Genomic DNA, 24,292 nt, shown 5'->3' on the forward strand with positions numbered 1-24,292 from the left:
AAGATGCATAGATGGAGACCCCTTTGTCGAATAATAACACCAGCCCCCAGCTGTGTGCTTTCCCTTAGCTGGTTATTAAAAATAAGGGGGATCCCATCCAATTTTTTTTAAAATGTATTTGTCAAATACATATACAGTAAGCTACACGCTGACTGCAATAATGATATATGTCACTGACTTCTATCTATATATCTATCTATATATACTATCTAGTCTATTCTGATGGTTTGGCTGTGAATTTACTGTACTTGGGTGATGAAAGTTTGAGATGAGTATGTAAAAATCGGACGCCACACGCATGGTCCTTGTGTCGTGCGATTTTTTTTTTAAAATTTTTTTATTTAATTTTTCCTCGCACCCATTGACCTGCATTGGCGAGTGCAAACTGATCCTCGCAGACATTCACGTCATGCTGCGATTTTTATTTTTTATTTTTCTTTCTCACTCCATTCCGAGCTGAGAACAAACTTGGATCAAATCATATTTGAGAAAGGAAAAAAAATCTAATAAAATCATATAAATAACAATAGAGATGATGTCGATGATGAAACTTCGCCATCGAGACATTTCATATTAGGGGTTGCACCAGAGATCTAGGAATCTGAGTAATGACAAATGAATGTTCATTAGGATGAGTCAGCGCTTGTCTTGTAACGTAATACGGCTTATTACGGCTCATTATTGAGCAGAATGCGGTATTGCCATGTCTCCGGCTGCTCGGTACTGCCCTGTGCTATGTCACTGATAATCTCCAGTAGATGTCGTCTCCCTACGTCCAGGGATGGCCCTGTCTGGGGCCTACAGTACCGGCCAGTACACTGTGTATCCGGCACGTTCATGGTGCCAGAGTGTTACCACATTAGATTATTCACCAAAGCAGGGAATCAGCTGGAGGTTGGACCAAATTTCGAGATTTTTGCTCTATGCATCATATCCAAACTTTTACTTAGGAGCTGAAGACTTACTAAAAAGATCTCCTCTCAACGTCCAGTACATCTATCAGCCATAACATTACTGGAGTCTTCCAGTGGGAAGCCATTCCTATAAGAATATAAAGCTGTCCTTACTACCATTATCTGCACCCATTCCCCACCCCCGAGCTGTCTCCGCTGGACCAGAGGGGATGGCGAGACGACCACCAGTGACCGAACCAGTGAGGCCACTGATTGGCTGCAGGGTCAATTGACTAATGGTTGGGACATCCTCCGTTCCAGGAGACTGTTGAAAGGGCAGCACCGGAGGTGTGGGGGGCTCATGAGGGCAGTAAGGATGCCTTTTTTTTGCTTTATAGGTATGGCCGATCCACAGGCACAATGTATCACACCAGCTACACGATTTCAGCCATATATGTTTAACTCTGAAATGCTGCAGGATTTCAGTGGGAAACATGGTTTAATAGCCACAAAGGAGACTAATAGGACAGTCAGGTCCCCAGCGGCTTCTCCCCGTCTCCTGCCCTGGAGTGACAAGTCTCTCCCTATACAAGCACACAGGGAGAGGCCTGCTACATCCATCGGCCACAGCGTTTTAGAGGTACACATATATGGCTGGAATCGGGCTGCGGGTGTCTGATACATGCTGCTCGTGGTTTGGGTGTCATGTATCAGCTGTCAGGTTCCCTTAAAAGTTCTCATGGGAAAGCTATGTCTATTATTATTATTATTTATCGTCCTTTGGTTCAATCTCGAGACATGGCAACTTGATGGATGAACGCTCTGTAGGGAGACCGATCTTGTGCAAGCCTAGATTGGTGAAGACCTTGGTGGACCTATGGTATATTGATAGGATCAAGCCATCGATTGCTGGTCTTCCTCTTCGCTTTGTTTCTTCTATTCCATGATGTCCTTCTCCAGTGATTGCCTCTATTCCATGATGTCCTTCTCCAGTGATTGCCTCTATTCCATGATGTCCTTCTCCAGTGATTGCCTCTATTCCATGATGTCCTTCTCCAGTAATTGCCTCTATTCCATGATGTCCTTCTCCAGTGATTGCCTCTATTCCATCATGTCCTTCTTCAGTGATTGCCTCTATTCCATCATGTCCTTCTTCAGTGATTGCCTCTATTCCATGATGTCCTTCTCCAATGATTGCCTCTATTCCATGATGTCCTTTCCTTCTCCAGTGATTGCCTCTATTCCATGATGTCCTTCTCCAGTGATTGCCTCTATTCCGTCATGGCCTTCTCCAGTGATTGCCTCTATTCCGTCATGTCCTTCTCCAGTGATTACCTCTATTCCATGATGTCCTTCTCCAGTGATTGCCTCTATTCCATGATGTCCTTCTCCAGTGATTGCCTCTATTCCATCATGTCCTTCTTCAGTGATTGCCTCTATTCCATGATGTCCTTCTCCAGTGATTGCCTCTATTCCATGATGTCCTTCATCAGTGACTGCCTCTATTCCATGATGTCCTTCTCCAGTGATTGCCTCTATTCCATGATGTCCTTCTCCAGTGATTGCCTCTATTCCATGATGTCCTTCTCCAGTGATTGCCTCTATTCCGTCATGTCCTTCTCCAGTGATTGCCTCTATTCCATCATGTCCTTCTTCAGTGATTGCCTCTATTCCATGATGTCCTTCTCCAGTGATTGCCTCTATTCCATGATGTCCTTCATCAGTGACTGCCTCTATTCCATGACGTCCTTCTCCAATTTTTGCCTCTTTCCCATGATGTCCTTCTCCAGTTATTGCCTTTATTCCATGATGTCCTTCTCCAATGATTGCTTTCGTCGTATAATATGTCCAAAGTAAGCAAGTCATAGCTTGGTGATCTTTGCTTCAAGTGACGTGTCTTGCTTGAGTTGTTACAATTTGTTTGTTCTTCTTGCCATCCATGTTATTGATAGCACCCTTCTCCAGCATCTCTATGTCTATAAAATATCTAAAAAAAAAGCCATACTTACTGCCGTTGTGCGCCCTCCCCACACACACACCTCCAGTGCTGCTGCTTGGATGGTCTCCTGGATTTGATGACTTTTCCACTGTCTGGTTCCCCGTGAAGGCTTAGTCTCATGAATTCTCTTCAGGAGTGCAGCGTTCCTCTGCCTTCTGGGGGGTGGTGTGTCCCAGATGATTGACAGTTTGGACCGTGGCATGACTGCACTGCTGGCCTGAACTATACAGTGGTTATTACCTGCCAAATGTGCCCCATGGAAGGACAACAGAGTGAGCGAGGCCCATCAACGAGTGACCTGAAGAAGGCAATGCTGGGTACAATAGGGAGTGGTGGCGCTATCGCTGTGTGCTGGGCTGTGTCTATCACCCGCTGTTGTTGGCATGCCTTGTATAGAAGGAGGCCGGTGCTGGCAGACGCCCAGACAGTCGTGTCTGTCTGTACCGCGCACGTGTCTACATTGTGATGATATAACCTGTGAGTACTGTACGTTCTCCAAGAACATGACAATTAATGATCCTCCGCGCCGTGCTGCTGCTCCAGTACCGACTCGTCAGTTGCAGAGGCGATCCGTGGCCATTATTTCCGAAGGTAAGATTCTCCTGTGTTATTATTTATTTTTTTCTTTGCCCATAGCGACCATTCATGTATTTCGCTACACGGCACCACCCTCCTATCTGTCATTGTACCTCTGCCGGCGACGTGAGCTGGAATGTCACCCCGGAGACACCTCTGTCAATTTACGCCACATTTTATCTAGGGCTTTTTTTGAAATTTTACAAGGTGTTTACAACAATGTGAGCTGCGAACAGGGTGTGAACCGCATACTTTATAGTCCTAGACGAGCCGAGACAGCGTCCTTCTGAATTAATCTGCCAGTGTGTAATGTTGCATTTTACTATCTGGTCTTGCGTTAATTTATTACTATGTTTCTGATTGTAGTTTTTTGGGTTTTTTTTTTTTATAGACGATTGTTGTGCTGATTCATTAGTAGACTTTTTATTACCGTGCATATACCGGTATATTTTTTTTATATGATTAGAGCACTCGAGGTAAAACAACGAGAAGAAGATCAAAAGGAGCAGAAGTTCCGGGATGAAATTCTGCATCAAAGAAAATTAAAGCATCAAGAAGCTACAGAAAAGTTCCAGCGAGCTCACCTCCCTCCGTCACAGCGCAGGAGACCTGGTCAGTGACTACTCTCACTTCTCGATTTCTGAGAATTTGCTTTCCGCTGTCACTATTTTTTTTTGCACTTTGTTGTCGTAGTTTAGAATGACTCCATTCATTTACTGCACACAAAAAAATCCTAGTGAGATCAAATGGTGAACAAATAAAGCACCGTTTAATTTTGGATTGTATTTTTACTGCGTTCGTTATGCGGTAAAAATAACCAGACAGTGTTATTCTCCAGGTTAGTACGGTCATAGTGATGCCAAACTTGTATAGTCTTATTTTTTTTTAATATGTCTCTTTTTTAGTGGTTAAAAAAAATTCCAAAATTTGTAAAAGAAATAAATAAATAAATAAATAAAATAATAATAATGCTGTCGTCATATTCTGAGACCTGACAGTTTTTTTATTTTTCCATCTAAGGCGATAATTGTATATTTTGGTAGATTAGACTTTTGTAGTAATAATAAAGGTTTTTTTTATCTATTTATTTCTCTCTTGGCAGAAAGGGGGATTCAGGCTTTTATTTACTTATTTATTATTTTTTTAAATATATATATATTTTTTTACACCCCCCTTCACCCTGGGGACTTGAAGCTGCCACCCGTATCATTGCTTGTTCTATTTACTGCAATGCTGCAGTCACCAGATGGGATTCGTAGATGCACAAAGACGGCTGCCATGAGAGTATTCAGCCGGCCTACAGCTGGCATGGTAACCCAGCAGCATCCTGCGATCGCTATGTCACACAGATTACACCAGTTAAATACCACAGCAGCAATCGAAGCTTGGTCAGATCGCTGCCAGCTCTAGTTGTTGTTGTTACAAGCAGAAGCCAGCTGTATGACAGTACCCAGTATGGAGTGAGCTCAATCCCTTACTTGATCCATACATCCTCAATCTGCTTACATCGTACAGTGACGTTTCCACACACAGGAACATGTCTGTTGTATGGAGCTGTAGGTGCAATGTATGGGCAGCACTTTCTTAAAGGGAAACACCATCCAGCAGTGATGCTCAGGCTGACAGGCTGTGAACGGAGGGGAACACCCAGCTGTGAAGTAAGACATCTCCGGTTTCACAGCTAACACCCACACTAGAAGGGGTTCTGCGCTGCCGCACCCACTGTATTGAATTCATAAGCCCCAATGGGAATATGTCTGTGTGATTATCGCTCATTTTATCCATTTATTTTACAGCGTATACCATTCACAAAAGGCCCACGCCAAGTCTTGAAAATGCACTTGAACAAATACAAGGATCCGTTCCCTCCACATATTACTACTTCTCCAATCACCGGAGCCCTAACAGCACAAGGTACGTTATATATGTGCTTATATATGTATTGTGTATGTATGTATACGGGGCTGGGCCGCCACTAATAATGCAAATGCTGGATAACTTCTTATTTGAATTGATCTGCCCTCATTTGGATTTTTATCTTTTTTACATCTATATATGTATCTTACATCCATCCATCTAACTATTATCTACAGGTACTTCTCACTTAAGTTAGAATATCATCAAAAAAATGTTTTTATTTCAGTTCTTCAATACAAAAAGTGAAACTGATATATTATATAGAATCATTACAACCAGAGTGATTTATTTCAAGTGTTTGTTTCTGTTAATATTGATGATTATGGCTCACAGCCAATGAAAACCCAAAAGTCATTATCTCAGTATATTAGAATACTTTATAACACCAGCTTGAAAAATGATTTTAAAATCCGGAATGTTGGCCTACTGAAATGTATATTCAGTAAATGCACTCAATACTTGGTCGGGGCTCGTTTTGCATCAACTACTGCATCAGTGCGGAGTGGCATGGAGGCGATCAGCCTGTGGCACTGCTGAGGTGTTATGGAAGCCCAGGTTGCTTTGATAGCAGCCTTCAGCTCGTCTGCATTGTTGGGTCTGGTGTCTCTCATCTTCCTCTTGACAATACCACATAGATTCTCTATTAGTGATGAGCGAGTATTCTTGTTGCTCAGGTTTTCCAGAGCACGCTCGGGTGGTCTCCAAGGATTCCCTAGCAACCAGGCAACCCCCACATCTACTCAGGCTGGCTAGTAGCTGTAAATCATGCAGCTGTGGCAAGAAAAACTAAATCTCCGAGCAGTCACAAATACTCGGAGACCACCCGAGCGTGCCCGGGAAAACCCGAGCAACAAGTATACTCGGCGAGTTTGCTACCAATCAAGCACAGTGATACTGTTGTTTGTAAACCAGGTATTGGTACTTTTGGCCGTGTGGACAGGTGCCAAGTCCTGCTGGAGAATGACATTTTTATCTCCAAAAAGCTTGTCGGCAGAGGGAAGCATGAAGTGCTCTAAAATTTCCTGGTAGACAACTGCACTGACTTTGGTCTTCATAAAACACAGAGGACCTACACCAGCAGATGACATAGCTCCCCAAACCATCACTGATTGTGGAAACTTCACACTAGACCTCCAGCAGCTTGGATTGTGGCCTCTCCACTCTTCCTCCAGAATCTGGGACCTTGATTTCCAAATGAAATGCAAAATTTACTTTCATCTGAAAACAACACCTCGGCCCACTGAGCAACAGTCCATTTCGTTTTCTCCTTGTCACAGGTAAGATGCTTCTGGCGTTGTCTTTTGGTCTTGAGTGGCTTTACACAAGGAATGCGACACTTGTAGCCCATGTCCTGGATACGTCTGTGTGTGGTGGCTCTTGAAGCAATGACTCCAGCAGCAGTCCACGCCTTGTGAATCTCACTCAAATTTTTGAATGGTCTTTTCTTAATAATCCTTTCAAGGCTGCGGTTATCCCGGTTGCTCGTGCACCTTTTTCTACCACACTTTTTCCTTCCACTCAACTTTCCATTAATATACTTGGATACAGCACTCTGTGAACAGCCAGCTTCTTTAGCAATGACCTTTTGTGACTTACCCTCCTTGTGGAGTGTGTCAATTACTGCCTTCTGGACATCTGTCAGGTCAGCAGTCTTCCCCATGATTGTGGAGCTACTAAAACAGACTAAGGGACTTTTTAAATGCTTAGGAAGCCTTTGTAGGTGTTTTCTTAATTATTCTAATTTACTGAGATAATGACTTTCGTGTTTTGATTGACTGTAAGCCATAATCATCAACATTAACAGAAATAATCACTGGAAATAGATCACTCTGTGTGTAATGACTCCATACAATATATGAGTTTCACTTTTTACATTGAAGAACTGAAATAAATTAACTTTTGGATGATATTCTAATTTAGTGAGAAGCACCTGTATGTATCTATCTATCTATCTATCTATCTATCTATCTATCTATCTATCTATCTATCTATCTATCTATCTATCATTTATCTATCTATGTCAGATTTTTCCATTCTAAATTGTCGTAACACTTTTCTCATTTATTCCTTATTATTTCTGGAGTATTTATTAGTTCTGCCTTTTATATAGTTCTTCATACAGTATCATATTTGACACGATTTTTATTTAAAGACTTTGTATTCTGTGACACAGTTTTTTTTTTTTTTTTGAGGGTTCCTAAGCTCAAAGCAAATATTCTTTATTTAAAAAAATTGTACAACCATTTTGCTTCTGCAGACTGTGTAGAAGTCTGTCATCTACCTGTTTGCTCTGCAAAAAGATACAGAAAAGATAAATATCTTTGTACCTTGTTAGCCAGTAGAAAAATATTTAGAATTGAGAGTCCTCAGTGGTTGATACCTTTTAATGGCTAACTGAAAAGATGGTAACAAATTGCAAGCTTTCAAGACTGCACAGGTCTCTTCATGATTCACAGACACTCTATGCCTGCTGAAGAGACCTGTGTAGCCTCGAAAGCTTGCAATTTGTTACCATTTTCTCAGTTAACCATTAAAAGGTATCAACCACTGAGGACTCTCACGTCTAAATATTTTGCAAAAAGATACAAATTCATCAGAACACTTACTTCATGATCTGATGCCTTTTCTCAGTGTTGAAGTTAGCAGCTAGGAGGGTGTTGTACACAGATATACATAGTATGGAGAGGGAAGAAAGCATGTACAGCATCAGGCAGGGCGTAGAAAAGGCTGTAGAAAAGGAGGAAAGCAAATGAAGAGGAAATAGAGGCAGTGCGGTGGTTCAATGTTTAGCACTGGTGCTTTGCAGCGCTGGAGACCTGGGTTCAAATCCCTCCAAGGACAACACATTTAAGAAGTTCATATGTTCTCCCCGTGTTTGTGGGTTTCCTCCAGGTTCTCTGGTTTCCTACCTCACTGAAAAGACATACTGATAGGGAATCTAAATAGTGAGTCTCAATGGGGACAGTGATGATTGTGTCTGTAAAGTGCAAAGCAATTAATGGCGCTATATAAGTGAGTGAAATATATAAATGCAGGATAGAAGCTGAGCTAATGAAAGATCTCAGCACCTTACTTATACACAGACGTCACATCCACAGACCTTACACATCCAGCCTATATTACTGGCAGAGATGATCCCACAATTGAATAATGTGAAATTAGGATCAGGCTGCAAACTGTATATCAGGGGAGCTGAAAATGAATGAAGGAATGAAAATTGCCTACTGAAACTTGAGCTTCATTCATACATCGCGGTGAAAAAACAGAGTGATCAGTGTGCGCAATCCATTTTTGTCCCAGGTGTCCATTTTTACCATCCACGTGTCGTCCATTTTTCTCATATGAAACAACACACTAGTGGAGGTTTCTCCTCATCGCCAGTCAGTGACAGGTGGACATCCTCAAGATGTTTTATTTTTTTTGTCATGGACCCATTCACTTGAATAGGCGACTCCTGTCCACAAAAGGAGACTGAGTAGGACATGTCCCTATTTTTTTTTATTTTTTTTTTATAAGTTTTCTAAAAACTTTACCCATGAATGGTCTTTATTTCTCAGAACCACAGATGCACCGTCCAGCGTCTCATCGGTAGGACACTCCACGTGGTCCAGAAAGCAACAAGCTGCTGCAAAATTGGATCTTCAAAGGGTCTTTGAGGAGCGGTCCGCAGTCCAGGTAGACAGTAACCAGCTCTACTTCCAGCACCGACTGGAGGAGGCGCAGCGGCTTCTGGAGGAGCAACATCTCAGCAACCTGCAGGTGCGCAGCTTGTCACACGCCGGCAACAGCCCGGATTGTTCTGTATATACACCTGTACCTGTCCATTGTAAAGTCTTCTGGAGCGTCCTCGCCACTCTGTTGTTCCTATTGGAAATGTATTACTAAAACGACAGCCGCGTCTCCACCTTTTGGGACATTTATTCTTATTTGTTTGCTTACTTTCATGTATTTTGGGCTAAAAAAAAAATCGTTTTTTGCAATTGGTTTCCATTAACTATTTCGCTCTTCTCAACCTTGTTGCTGGCTGCAGAATGAGTTAACTGAGAATCTGTCAGTCAGCCAATTATGACGATTTTTAACTCTTTATCCTACTTGCTCTGAGCTCTTCTTCATTGATTTACGACCACAGACCACATCGAAGTTGAATGTGCCGGAAAACAAAGAGCCTATAAAAGCAAAACGGTGCAATTTTTTTAATAAAACCATATTGCGAAAATGATTTTTTTAGCCCCAAATAGATGTATTTGAATATTTAAAAAAAATAATTGTTCCCAAAAGTAGACAACTTTTTTTTAAATCCTAGACAGATCCCAATGATAATGGAAACGGAAAAAGGTCTAAATATTCCGGATTTTGTCCTGCACTCACAACTTATCACCTATCCATACAATGGGTGGTGAGTCCTGTGCCCCCCATTTGAACGGTTGCACAATCAATGTTACTCCGTTTCAATATCTGCAAAACCACCGAGTGCGGGGCTTGGCTTTCCTGCTTGATGGCTGCACAATGTAGGGTGTAGGGACAAGGACCCAGATTCAAAGCCGAGCACTTGAGCGCTCCCTATTATCTGAGAGTTAATAGGACTCCTCAATATTCAGGAGCTGCATTGTCCTGGGCACCCCCCCACTACTATTACTTTGTGTATCAGCTATAGCGGACCCCCCGCACCCTGCACAAAGCATCTGTAAGTCACACTGATCATTTCACACTAGTGTATAATATGTAGATACGAGGTGTGATTTGCTTATTTCTTAGCAGTTTGGTATGACACCACTAGGTGGCAGTATTATTCTCGCTTGGATACTAAGGCACGGTATCTATCCATGTATCTGTGCCGTGTACAGGCGCCTTCGATTCCGGACATTCACACACCATAGATTATAGCGCAAACGTAAAGTGGTTGTCCGGCCTTAGGCTACAAGTCTGCAGTCACTATATGTGACTGTAGGCTTGTGAATCCTTACATTGCGCACACTTTGTGTTGTGAAGATTCTCCGGTGGCGGTGCGCATAACCGCAAGTACAGTCATGGCCAGAAAGTGTTGGCACCCTTGAAATTGTTCCAGAAAATAAAGTATTTCTCCCAGAAAATTATTGCAATTACACATTTTTGTTATACGCATTCTTATTTCCTTTGTGTGTATTGGAATAGCACAAAAAAACAGAGAAAGGGGTTAAATTGGACTTAATTTTACGCAATACTCCAAAAATGGTCCTGACAAAATTGTTGGCGCCCTCAGCTTAATATTTGGTTGCACGCCCTTTGGAATAACTGCAATCAATCGCTTCCTATAACCATCAACAAGCTTCTTACACCTCTCAACTGGAATTTCGGACCACTCTTCTTTTGCAAACTGCTCCAGGTCTCTCATATTTGAAGGTGCCTTCTCCCAACAGCAATTTTAAGATCTCTCCACAGGTGATCAATGGGATTTAGATCAGGACTCATTGCTGTAACTTTAGAACTTTCCAGCACTTTGTTTCCATCCATTTCTGGGGCTTCTTGCAGTATGTTTAGGGTCACTGTCCTGCTGGAAGTCCCATGACCTAGAACGCAAATCCAGCTCTGGGCACTACATTACGACTCAAAATTCTTTGGTAATCTTCAGATTTTGTGATGCCTTGCATAAAGTCAAGGCACTCAGCCCCAGAGGCAGCAAGACAACTCAAAAACATCTTTGAACCTCCACCATATTTCACTGTAGGTAAGGTGCTCTTTTCTTTGTAGCCTCACTCCGTTTTCGGTAAACAGTAGAATGATGTGCTTTACCAAAAAGTTCTGTCTTGGTCTCAATTGTCCACAAGACACTTTCCCAAGAGGATTTTGGCTTACTGACGTGCGTTTGGCAAACCACAGTCCAGCTTTATGTCTCTGTGTCAGCAGTGGGGTCCTCCTGGCTCTCCTGCCATAGTGTTTAATTTCATTCACATATGGACGGATAGTTCACGCTATCACTGATGCCCCCTGAGTCCGCAGGACAGCTTGAATTCCTTTGGAACTTAATTGGGGCTTCTTATCCACCATCCGGACTATCCTGCATTGCAACCTTTCATCAATTTTTCTCTGACGTCCAAGGGAACTAGCTACAGTGCCATGGGTTGTACACTTCTTGATTATGTTGCCCACCGTGGACAAAGGAACATTAAAATCTCTGGAGATTAACTTGTAACCTTGAAATTGTTGATATTGGACAAAAATGTTGGTTCTCAAGACCTCAGACAGTTCTCTTCTCCTCTTTCTGTCCTCCATGCTTAGTTAGTGGCGCACAGTGCAATGATTGGATCAACTTCTCCCCTTTTGATCTGGTTTCAGATGTGATTTTCATATCGCCCACACCTGTTACTTGCCACAGGTGTGTTTGGACAACCATCACATGCTTGGAACAAACTTGTTTACCCACAATTTTGGAAAGGTGCCGTCAATTTTGTCCAGCCTATTTTTGAGCTTTTGTGTGAAATTATGTCCAATTTGCCTTTTTTTTAATTTATTTTTTGTTGTGTTCCAATAAACACGAAGGAAATAAACAAAAAAGTAAAAGTAAAAAAAAAAAAATGTGTATTGCAATAATTTTCTGGGAGAAATGCTTCACTTTCCGGAACAATTTGAAGGGTGCCATGACTGTAAGTGATATATGCAGTCACGTGCCGATTTGATAAGCGTTTCTTCACTCAATTCAAGTGTATTTAGCGAGACTGGAAACAGTCTAGTCGGAGTGTGGCCGGGAGTATGCAAATCACATACTAGCATCACATTACCGACCCCAGAGAATCCTAACAGCACGCAGTGTGCGCGATGTGAGGAATCACAAGTCTGAAGTCACACAGGGACACATAGTGACTGCAGACTTGTACCCTAAGGCCAGACAACCCCTTTAACTCTTCCCCCAGAACCAATATTTGTTTTTACATGTTTTTTGTGCTCCTCTTCCTCTAAGAGCCATAACTTTTTTTATTATTATTATTTTTCCATCCACACAGCCGTATGAGGACTTGTTTTTTATGTGTGACAAGTTGTAGTTTTTTAATGACAACGCTACGGGCCTGTGAGCTCTCCGTGAAAATAAAGGGACGGCACTGCATTTTTTTAAAAATCTGCTGTGTGTCAATTCATCATTTTTGCAGCGTTTTTTCACCCATAAAAAGTAATGCGAAAAAGGAAAAAACACACCCAAGCATTTTTGCAGCGTTATTGGTGAATTTAAACCATTTAAAAAAAAAACAAAACAAAACCTGTATTGTAGACAAGTAATACGCAGCGAAAACAGTGAAAATGTTTATAAACGGCATTTTGAACGCTGCAAAAATACAGTGTGTGAATATAGCCTAATGGTCCATCTATAATAGCTGATCACAGATTGTAATCTGTAGGGAATCCTGAAAGTAAGGGCCGGTTCACACGGTTCAGCTTTTTTCTTTAATCTGGTTTTTTTTTGTGCTTAGGAAAAAACACAGCATTTTCCATTAACAGCAAAATGAATGAGACTTCTAAAATCTCATTCATGCTGGACATTTTTTTTTTCTTTGCTTTTTTTCACTTGTTCATTTTTAAAAACAAAAAAACGCTATATGTCAATTCTTTTACTGTTTTACTGCAGTTTATCCCCCCTGGTGGTCAAAATGGGTTTTGCAGGAGGAAAAAAAAGCATAATTTTCACTGCAATTTGTTGGCCATAGCCTGTTTTTATCATGCAGAATAGAAAAAATGCATCAAAAAAGCAAGGTATGAACTTACCCTTTGTGTTCAGTTTCCCTGCAGCACCTCCACAGGGGGAATTAAGTATTACATGGAACCCATTCACATCAGTGAGGACAGGTCCTCCAGAGCGAGTGGTGCTCTTTTTAACCTCCGTCCACACTGGCCAAAAAAATCAGGAATCTGAGGAGAGGCGTCCCCTCTATTAAAGGGGTTGTTGGCTGCCTTCGTATAATAAAATCGGGGGTATACTTCCCTACAGAACCGACACCGTTCCTCTGATCGTAGCTCACATGATGTTACTTTTGCACGTGGCCACTGCAGCCAGTCGGTGGCTGCTAATCGGCTGAAGTCTTCAGTATTACGTCCAGTCCGGGATATTTTTTCATTATGATGGGCATTGGAGCCATGAAGATGATGATGTCCATGACTCAGACAAGCCCTTTAACGCAAAATTTTGCTTTGGTCATCCCCTTTATGGAGCCAGGTCTGATGTTTTTGGATTATCCCTGAAATATTCCTTTACGTGCACTGACATGTGGATTGCATCGGATACGTAGAGACCAAGACTAATACATAAAAGACCCCGGGGAAGCCTGACGCCTGGACCCCTGAGCGTCTCCATATACAATACAGGCATGGAGCGGTGAGAAAACAAACAGCTCAGGACTCGTATTGCTCCAACATGTCCCGTCAGTGCTGGAGCGCCAAAAGGACGTCACCGCCGGCCCCCCGTCATCCTTCACCCCGGTCACAAATAACGACATGCCCCCATTACAATCCGTCCATAATACAATCACATTGTGGAGCCTTCATCCACGCCACATGTCAGGTGATGAATTATGCCTTTAATCCATTTAGTAAACTTTCGCCATGTATCAGCGAGAAGTCAGCCATCAAGGGGCGCGCTCATCATAGAAACGTGTGCCGTAACTGCCCGATGGGTGGGCGAACTGGCGAGGTGGGAGTTATGGGAAAAGATCAGAACTTCTTTGGAGGACAATAGGTTCTTTCCACCATATTGGCTGGAGTCACCAACTAATGTCCATGACCCTTTCCACATTGAAGACAGTGTTTAATCTCTAATACAGGAGCCAAAAGGACCGTCCGCCCCGGGTACCGGATTGTCGCTGCGTTACGGTACAATGGTCCTACCATCCCGACAACAAAGGAGACAGGCTGACCGCTACAGACTGTATTCACCGTGGCTTAGTTAGGAGAAACAGAGTGGTCCGCCCGTTCTGTTACCCGGTCTAAAAGGGTAAGGGGGAGAGATGCCAGTCGTTCTACTCTACCCTTTTAGACCGGGTAACAGAAAGGGCGGACCACTCTGTTTCTCCTCACTAAGCCACAGATTTTTTAATACTCACTTTTTAGATCCCCTTTGCTCCTGTTCTAATGCTTCCCAGGTCCCCTGCAAGTCTCTGTACGGGCTATAGTGTCTGTGTCATACAGGACAGATCCTCCAGAGTGAGAAGACCACTCAGTCCAAGAGTTGAGGATCCCCCTTTAATTAAAAAAGTCGTCCAGTAAAGAAGGAAATGTCATGAGATGGATCTAAAGTTGAAATATATCCAATTTAATTATATACTTTTATTAGGAAAGCTTCACCTATACGTCACCATCGGCACCAGTCCTGGCAGCGCCATCTCCAGCTTGGGTGTGACGCGGGTGATGGCTCCCTCTAATGGCACAGAATGGTAATGCTTGTGAAGGGGGCTGGCTTATGGACTCATTTCGACGGGTAACCCAGCCATTACTGGTTACTATACTATACACCCCTTTGTAGGGGGTGTCCACTATCTATTGATGGCCTATACTTGGGGATATCTGGTCGGGGGGGGTCTGGCACCCAGCACCTCCATTGACGTAAACAATGTACGGAGCCGAACACCTTCTACTGGCCGCTATCGGGTACTACAGCTTAGCTCCCATTGAAGTGAATGTTATCTGAGCTGCAGTACCCAATATCAGCCACTACACGGTGTATGGAGCTGTGATATTTCGGCTACATATACTATGTACATCTAGCCACCGCCAGACCAGAACTATAAACGGATTGGTTGGGGTGCCGGGTGTCAGACCCTCATCTAATATTGATGACCATTGATGATTCTAAGAATAGGCGATTAATGTCTAAGTGGACAACCCCCTTAACTTGCACTTAAAGGGGTTGTGTTGTATCAAAATACAAAAATATCTGCTGGATATTTCTTACAAACTGTCCCAGCACGTGTGCACAGCGTTAGGTGGACGGCGTCACCATGTAACAGTGGTGAGTCAGGTGAGACGAGCGAATCCTTGTGCTGTGGGTAGATGAAGAGTGATGGTGACATGCAGCCAGCACAGGCATGGGACTGTAAGGGTTAACAAGCCAGTTAGGTAATAAAGTAATACCGCCTAATCGTGTGTAATTACACGTGTGCCGCAATTACAGGGCACTAAGTACCGCCGGCAGGAAGGCAGCCGGGCTCATTGTTCTGTCCTCCCGGCATTCTCCAGCCATTGGTCTTCTGTAGGAATGTGCCGTCATCAGCTCGTCACCTAGTGTTTACACCAAGACTTTATGCCAAATGGATTTTTATAGTGTTTTTTTTTTTTCCCATCTCACATCTATATACAAACACATCTTACAATTTTCACACTGATCACTAAGATTAATATAAGACATCTGCTTCCTGTTCTTCACATGCACATTAGGAGCTATAGCCTTACCACACCCTACATCTTTGTATGGAAGTATAAAATCCCTGTGCAGGGAGGAGGAGGAGGTAAGCTGTGACATCACCTATTGTGAATGGTGGATCCTGTGCTATCTACTGTATATAGAGGTGTTATCAGTCATTGTACAGGAGGAGGTGAGCTGTGACATCACCTATTGTGATTGGTGGATCCTGTGTTATCTACTGTATATAGAGGTGTTATCAGTCATTGTACAGGAGGAGGAGGTGAGCTGTGATATCACCTATTGTGAATGGTGGATTCTGTGTTATCTACTGTATATAGAGGTGTGATCAGTCATTGTACAGGAGGAGGAGGTGAGCTGTGACATCACCTATTGTGAATAGTGGATCCTGTGTTATCTACTGTATATAGAGGTGATATCAGTCATTGTACAGGAGGAGGAGGTGGTGAGCTGTGACATAATCTATTGTGAATGGTGGATCCTGTGTTATCTACTGTATATAGAGGTGTTATCAGTCATTGTACAGGAGGAGGAGGTGAGCTGTGATATCACCTATTGTGATTGGTGGATCCTGTGTTATCTACTGTATATAGAGGTGTTATCAGTCATTGTACAGGAGGAGGTGAGCTGTGACATCACCTATTGTGAATGGTGGATCCTGTGTGGATCTACTGTATATAGAGGTGTTATCAGTCATTGTACAGGAGGAGGAGGTGAGCTGTGATATCACCTATTGTGATTGGTGGATCCTGTGTTATCTACTGTATATAGAGGTGTTATCAGTCATTGTACAGGAGGAGGAGGTGAGCTGTGATATCACCTATTGTGAATGGTGGATCCTGTGTTATCTACTGTATATAGAGGTGTTATCAGTCATTGTACAGGAGGAGGAGGTGAGCTGTGATATCACCTATTGTGAATGGTGGATCCTGTGTTATCTACTGTATATAGAGGTGTTATCAGTCATTGTACAGGAGGAGGAGGTGAGCTGTGATATCACCTATTGTGAATGGTGTATTCTGTGTTATCTACTGTATATAGAGGTGTGATCAGTCATTGTACAGGAGGAGGAGGTGAGCTGTGACATCACCTATTGTGAATAGTGGATCCTGTGTTATCTACTGTATATAGAGGTGTTATCAGTCATTGTACAGGAGGAGGAGGTGAGCTGTGATATCACCTATTGTGAATGGTGGATTCTGTGTTATCTACTGTATATAGAGGTGTGATCAGTCATTGTACAGGAGGAGGAGGTGAGCTGTGATATCACCTATTGTGATTGGTGGATCCTGTGTTATCTACTGTATATAGAGGTGTTATCAGTCATTGTACAGGAGGAGGAGGTGAGCTGTGATATCACCTATTGTGATTGGTGGATCCTGTGTTATCTACTGTATATAGAGGTGTTATCAGTCATTGTACAGGAGGAGGTGAGCTGTGACATCACCTATTGTGATTGGTGGATCCTGTGTTATCTGCTGTATATAGAGGTGTTATCAGTCATTGTACAGGAGGAGGAGGTGAGCTGTGATATCACCTATTGTGAATGGTGGATCCTGTGTTATCTACTGTACATAGAGGTGTTATCAGTCATTGTACAGGAGGAGGAGGTGAGCTGTGATATCACCTATTGTGAATGGTGGATCCTGTGTTATCTACTGTATATAGAGGTGTTATCAGTCATTGTACAGGAGGAGGAGGTGAGCTGTGATATCACCTATTGTGAATGGTGGATCCTGTGTTATCTACTGTATATAGAGGTGATATCAGTCATTGTACAGGAGGAGGAGGTGAGCTGTGACATCACCTATTGTGTATGGTGGATCCTGTGTTATCTACTGTATATAGAGGTGATATCAGTCATTGTACAGGAGGAGGAGGTTAGCTGTGACATCACCTATTGTGAATGGTGGATCCTGTGTTATCTACTGTACATAGAGGTGTTATCAGTCATTGTACAGGAGGAGGAGGTGAGCTGTGATATCACCTATTGTGAATGGTGGATCCTGTGTTATCTACTGTATATAGAGGTGTTATCAGTCATTGTACAGGAGGAGGAGGTGAGCTGTGATATCACCTATTGTGAATGGTGGATCCTGTGTTATCTACTGTATATAGAGGTGATATCAGTCATTGTACAGGAGGAGGAGGTGAGCTGTGACATCACCTATTGTGAATGGTGGATCCTGTGTTATCTACTGTATATAGAGGTGATATCAGTCATTGTATAGGTGGGGGGAGGTGAGCTGTGATATTGCCTATTACAAAGAAGAAATGTGACTCTACTATTAGCCCTAGTGACCAATATGAAAAATCATTATATTAATTAAAGGAAATCTTGTCACATGGAAAAATGTATTTTAAAAAAATTAGCAAACATTCTTAATTAAAATACATAAATGGTTGTCTTACTCTGAATGCTTCGCCCGTTAAAATAAAAAGCTCTCTATACTGACCTCCCATGCCGGTGCCCATCCAGCACTCATACCAACATGTGCTCTGGCTCATTTTTTGGGTTTTGTATCAGTTTTTTGTACTTAGTACAAACTTGGTCGTGGTTCCCCCTTTTTGGGCTGTCCATTTTGTTTATACAGCTTTCCACGTGTGGACGGCTGCACAGTCAGGACTTGGGCCCTGCTCTGCCCTTATCCATTTGGACATCTGCTGATACATGGTGAGGAGAACTACAAGAGTTAGGTCCTGTCCCGATTGGGTGCACCCTGACGCAGTGGGATGGATTTTACACTTTTTTAATAAAAATAGCTTTAACTACACTCACCGGCCACTTTATTAGGTACACCATGCTAGTAACGGGTTGGACCCCCTTTTGCCTTCAGAACTGCCTCAATTCTTCGTGGCATAGATTCAACAAGGTGCTGGAAGCATTCCTCAGAGATTTTGGTCCATATTGACATGATGGCATCACACAGTTGCCGCAGATTTGTCGGCTGCACATCCCAAAGATGCTCCATACAAGGCAGGATGGATCCATGCTTTCATGTTGTTTACGCCAAATTCTGACCCTACCATCCGAATGTCGCAGCAGAAATCGAGACTCATCAGACCAAGCAACGTTTTTCCAATCTTCTACTGTCCAATTTCGATGAGCTTGTACAAATTGTAGCCTCAGTTTCCTGTTCTTAGCTGAAAGGAGTGGTACCCGGTGTGGTCTTCTGCTGCTGTAGCCCATCTGCCTCAAAGTTCGACGCACTGTGCGTTCAGAGATGCTCTTAGGCCTACCTTGGTTGTAACGGGTGGCGATTTGAGTCACTGTTGCCTTTCTATCAGCTCGAACCAGTCTTCCCATTCTCCTCTGACCTCTGGCATCAACAAGGCATTTCCGCCCACAGAACTGCCGCTCACTGGATTTTTTTTCTTTTTCGGACCATTCTCTGTAAACCCTAGAGATGGTTGTGCGTGAAAATCCCAGTAGATCAGCAGTTTCTGAAATACTCAGACCAGCCCTTCTGGCACCAACAACCATGCCACGTTCAAAGGCACTCAAATCACCTTTCTTCCCCATACTGATGCTCGGTTTGAACTGCAGGAGATTGTCTTGACCATGTCTACATGCCTAAATGCACTGAGTTGCCGCCATGTGATTGGCTGATTAGAAATTAAGTGTTAACAAGAAGTTGGACAGGCGTACCTAATAAAGTGGCCGGTGAGTGTAAGTATCTTATGTTGTTTACATGCACTATTACCATTTACGTATTACAGGGTATTTTCTCATTTTGGATTCTTCTTGGTTTCCGATTATCTGCAGAAGGACTGGGTTTGCATCCGTAAAATATGGACACATTATGGCCGCCCGAAGCCAACCTTGGCTTTTCTTTTTTATTAGTCATGTAACTTTTTACTCTTGATTTTAACCCCTAACTCTATTGACATCTCAAGCCAATCCGCTGTTTCATATTAATACATACACATTAGAAATAATTACTAGATTACTTTTATTAGTCATATAGAATGATTAGCTTGCACAGTAAAACATTTATGACAGATGTATAATTCCATTTACAACCGATGAAAACACATTATTGATTAGATACTAACGGACAAGGAAAATGATGCCTAAGGCTTCCATGTGCATGCGTGACCTGAGCGTTACAGACACCATGGACGGCACTGAAAGTTGAGTCTGCGCATGCTTAACCTTCTGTAAAGAACTAATGCAAGAAAGATCACAGCCCTGGAAAGGTTCGGGGTGCATGTGGGAATCTCTACACTGGAGAGGTGACAAGTGTATGATCGCTGTGGGTCCGCACTCCTACTGATCACAGCAACAGGAACGGCAACGTCTGTACTGAGCATGTGCGACCACTGCACCATTATATGGTCGTTGTTGCATCAGTCAATAGCATACGCAAATAAAAGAAACCATTCTCCCTCCTAAATTCATCATACACTCTGAAAAAACTGCTTAAAAGGAACCTGTCACCCCCAAAATCGAGGGTGAGCTAAGCCCACCACCATCAGGGGCTTATCTACAGCATTCTGTAATGCTGTAGATAAGCCCCCGATGTATCCTGAAAGATGAGAAAAAGAGGTTAGATTATACTCACCTGGGCGGGTGGTCCAGTCCGATGTGCGTCGCGGTCCAGGGCCTCCCATCTTCTTACGATGACGTCCTCTTCTTGTCTTCACGCTCCGGACCGGACCGCGACACCCATCGGACCGGACCGGGACCAGGACCGCCCCTGGGTGAGTATAATATATCCTCTTTTTCTCATCTTTTAGGATACATCGGGGGCTTATCTACAGCATTACAGAATACTGTAGATAAGCCCCTGATGCCGGTGGGCTTACCTCACCCTCGATTTTGGGGGTGACAGGTTCCCTTTAATTCCGTTTTTGGCCAAGCAAACCGAACACAGTGAATTTTCAGATTATATAGCTTATTGAGCTCTAAGGAGTCAGGAGGAGGACAGAAATTTTGAGAAATTCCAAGCACTGATTAGGTAAGAACGGGCAGCCATCAGTCAGGATTTGGCTCAGAAAGTGATATCCAGGTGCCAGGGCGAAGGGCAGATATCTTTAAAATTAAGGGATAACTCTGTAAATTTCCATTCTTTTCATAAACCTGATGTATTATTTCAATAAAAGTGTAAAAACGTATGAAATGTTTATAATTGAACCCCCCCCCCCTACAATTTCTATATGCCAGAATAGGGGCTTTCTTCCTTGAGAAACCACCTTTTACGTTCCTAGTAATCACAGATTAGCGATGGTAATCCACCATTGATCTTATCATTATGATTCTTTTCGCAGAATTTTCACCAAGAAGTTGAGCAGCTCGCACGTGCCGACAGCTTGTCAAGCTTGGACAGCCTAGAAGAAAATTTAGAGACTGTAAAAGAAGAAAAACGCTCTGCATTTTCATCTGACCTGTTACACCAAGCACTTGCCGAAATATCTTCTTCCTCTGTGAATAGAGGCTATCATAACACCGACGATCGTGTCAGTGGCTTAAGCAGTCACACAAGCCGTCCTGAGCCTTTCCAGCCTGAAGAGATGATCGTAGAAAAGCGCATAGCTATGGGAGAGGAAGATGCTTTCCCCCAAAATGGATTTCAGCAAATAATGATGGACACATTAGCAAGAAATGGCAAAAGCCATGCCGTAAGCACATACAACGTCTCATTACCAAATCAAGATCAGGGGTCTCGAGACTCAACTGCTTACAGTGTTGTAGCTAGACCAAGCAAAGCGTGGTCAACTCCCGACCTAACTGCTAAAGACACAATTCAGAGTTCCATGCCTTATGATAATAAAGAAACTTTACAACACCCAGGACTATCAGGGAAACCCACAATGGCACAACCCTTGGCAACTCCAGTGTTTGTTCCATTTCCTAACAGTTCTTCTGGTATGAGCACAGACTTAAAACCAAGTAAAAGCCGTTCTGTGAGCTCCATTCCCGACCTTGAGGTCCTTACGAATTTATACAATACACAGTTTCACACCATGAAAATTGGCCACCATAAACCTTTAGAACCCAATAGTCGGGAGAGCCCGTTGCATCAAAAAAGGCCTTCACCCACCCAAAGTTCCAAAACTGAAACTGCACCAATACAACTTTCGAAGGGTCAGCAAAATGGGACAGATGATCCCGACCTGGTCTTGTCTACTTTCTATAGACAGGCAAAAATAAATAGTGCTGGAAAAGAAGGGAAGACGTTATTGAAGAGCATATTAAAGAAGGGCTCCACATCTGAGAACGGATTTCACAAGGCGATGGGTGTGAGCAAACTGGTGCTTATCGGGGAAAGAGGCTCCACTGGCATTCGAGATAGTGTTGAACTCCTAAAAGAAAAAGAGCACAAGAGACCCAACAATAAAAAACTGAGATGGTTAGATGAAATCGAGAAAATCATGGATGATCAAGATGTCCGTGGTATGAACGGGACAGTGCAGGCTATCAAAATGTCTCCTGATGAATCCCTAGCAACATATTGCAAAGAGAATGACCTAGCCCATATGACTTCACAAAATAGCCCTGTCTTCTCTACAGGTTACCATTTCTCTAAGCAGGCATGGATGGGGTCTAAAGATGAGGAATTGAACTCTGTAGGTCATATGCACATGGTGAGAAGCCCCCCAAAATCAAAGACTAAGGTAGTAAGACGTCCAAAATCAGCTAGAACCCCATCATCTGTGGTGTACCGTACTAGAAAGGGCATTATCATCCGACCTCAGTCGGCAACTGAGGCCAACAAGATTGCAAGGTCTCAGGGAAAGATTGTGACTCCACATCCTCCTCCGAGGCCCGGATCAGACAATACCAGAGAGCTCGCGACCAAAGCCAAGACTTTGCCGGTCAACACAGGCATTTCTTCAGTCAATGTCTTGAACAATGTTGTGTCCTCCAGCAACCCCACACTAAAGAAGGACAATGTGGCATACCAAACCATGCCTCATTCTTCGGGTGTTGCCCAGACCTCTCAGGGATATGCTCCAGATTTGGACAGTGCTACAAAGGCTGCCCTCACTTTCAATAGTGAGCGAGTATTGGCGCTGCAGGATACCTTGCCTGTTCCCGTAAAGCGGCACCCAGTGTTCGGGGAGAATGGATTGCGTTTGGACCACACACCCACCGATGAGGAAATTGCGCTCTTGTGGCAAGGAGTTCGAAGTGCCTTAACTCACAAAAATGCCACTGCAGGTGGGTGTAATTTTTTTTTATCAGTAATGTATGCTCCTGCCATCTCAGCTGTGCAGAATTGTTTTGTGAAATGGACCTAAAAGCAGTGGGGGCTTTTGCAGATACAGTATATTGATATAGTTATTTATTATATTAATTGCTTGCAGAAAAGAGAAAAACACAGAGGTTTTTAAGCTATAAAAATTTCTCAGTTTATTGTTAAAGGGGTTGTCTGGTCCAAACCGATTAGTTTGCAGTCACTCTGTGTGACTGCTGACTTATGAATCCCCCCAGCATAAGTACTGTGCACTGCGAGGATTCACCGGTTACTGAGCCGGGGCCAGAGGGCATGTATGCGTTATACACATGTATTGAGCAAGGCCGCACCCTGTCTAGTGACGCTGCCAGACAGTGGACATGGTCGATTAGAGGGTGCGAGCCTTGCTCCAAGTGCATGGAAGCAAGGCTGTGCCCACTGGCCAGGAGCATGTATAGCAGATCCATACCCTCCAATAACGGCTCAGAAACCGGCGGATCCCCGGATTACACAGTGGGTGCGCTGGGGGGTTCATAAGTCTGCAGTCACACGGAGTGACTGCAGACTTATCGATTTAGACTGGACAACCCCTTTAACATGTATCATAAAAATGGACCAAAAAAAGAATACAAAGATCAACAAAACAGTACATAGGTAACCAAGCACAGTAGGCACACTTGCAACAATACAGGAAAATGAGTGTAAAACTTTTTTTCTTAAATAAATGTAAAAGAGACAGTGGTCATAAATGTATATGCGGCCATACAAGGATCATATCATAGGTGTATGTATAAAAAAAAAGCTCCTCATAGCAATAGTTCAAACTTCGAAGTCACCATATAGAAAAAAGTCACTCGTGTTTCGCCACTGTAGTATATTGCTTACTCACGGGGCCGAGACCCCATGCAGAAGCAATATACTGAAGATGCAAAAAGTGCATTGGTCGCCCGCTCAGGCCCAGCATAAGTATTGCCTGAAGTATTTTATTAAATGACACTTATGACTAAGTTGTTTTTTTTATAATTAAAATGTATTAAAAACAATGTAATAATTTAAAAAGAATTGGATTAATCGCCATATCCAGGTCGCACGGACAAGTGTTCGTAGGATCTCTCATTCTCAACTATTGGCCAATCTAAACAGGCCGGTGAACACCCGACACATGAACAGACCTAAAAATCCTCATTATTGGCAGCACATCGGCCCATGTGCCGCTGAGAACACCGATCATCTGTGCACACAGCACAATCATATTACCGATCGTCCTGGACGGATTTACCAGGCCATTAAATAACCACTGACCAGATTGTAGCCAATCAGCTGGCCCCTGATGTGAGTATAGGTGTTG

At 43.1% G+C, this 24,292-nt stretch overlaps 1 protein-coding gene across 1 annotated transcript in view; it reads left to right on the forward strand.

Annotated features, from left to right (window-relative positions):
• Nucleotides 1–24,292, forward strand: part of CEP126 (centrosomal protein 126) — a 69,811-nt gene that overhangs the window by 17,999 nt on the left and 27,520 nt on the right. Inside the window, exons 3-6 of the mRNA XM_077298479.1 lie at nucleotides 3,935–4,080; nucleotides 5,265–5,382; nucleotides 8,943–9,144; nucleotides 21,035–22,928. Of these exons, the coding sequence (XP_077154594.1) occupies nucleotides 3,935–4,080; nucleotides 5,265–5,382; nucleotides 8,943–9,144; nucleotides 21,035–22,928 (2,360 nt within the window). The remainder of the gene's footprint in view (nucleotides 1–3,934; nucleotides 4,081–5,264; nucleotides 5,383–8,942; nucleotides 9,145–21,034; nucleotides 22,929–24,292) is intronic.

The sequence above is a fragment of the Ranitomeya variabilis genome, chromosome 3 (genome assembly GCF_051348905.1).
Source record: "Ranitomeya variabilis isolate aRanVar5 chromosome 3, aRanVar5.hap1, whole genome shotgun sequence".
Taxonomy (NCBI): Eukaryota; Metazoa; Chordata; class Amphibia; order Anura; family Dendrobatidae; genus Ranitomeya; species Ranitomeya variabilis.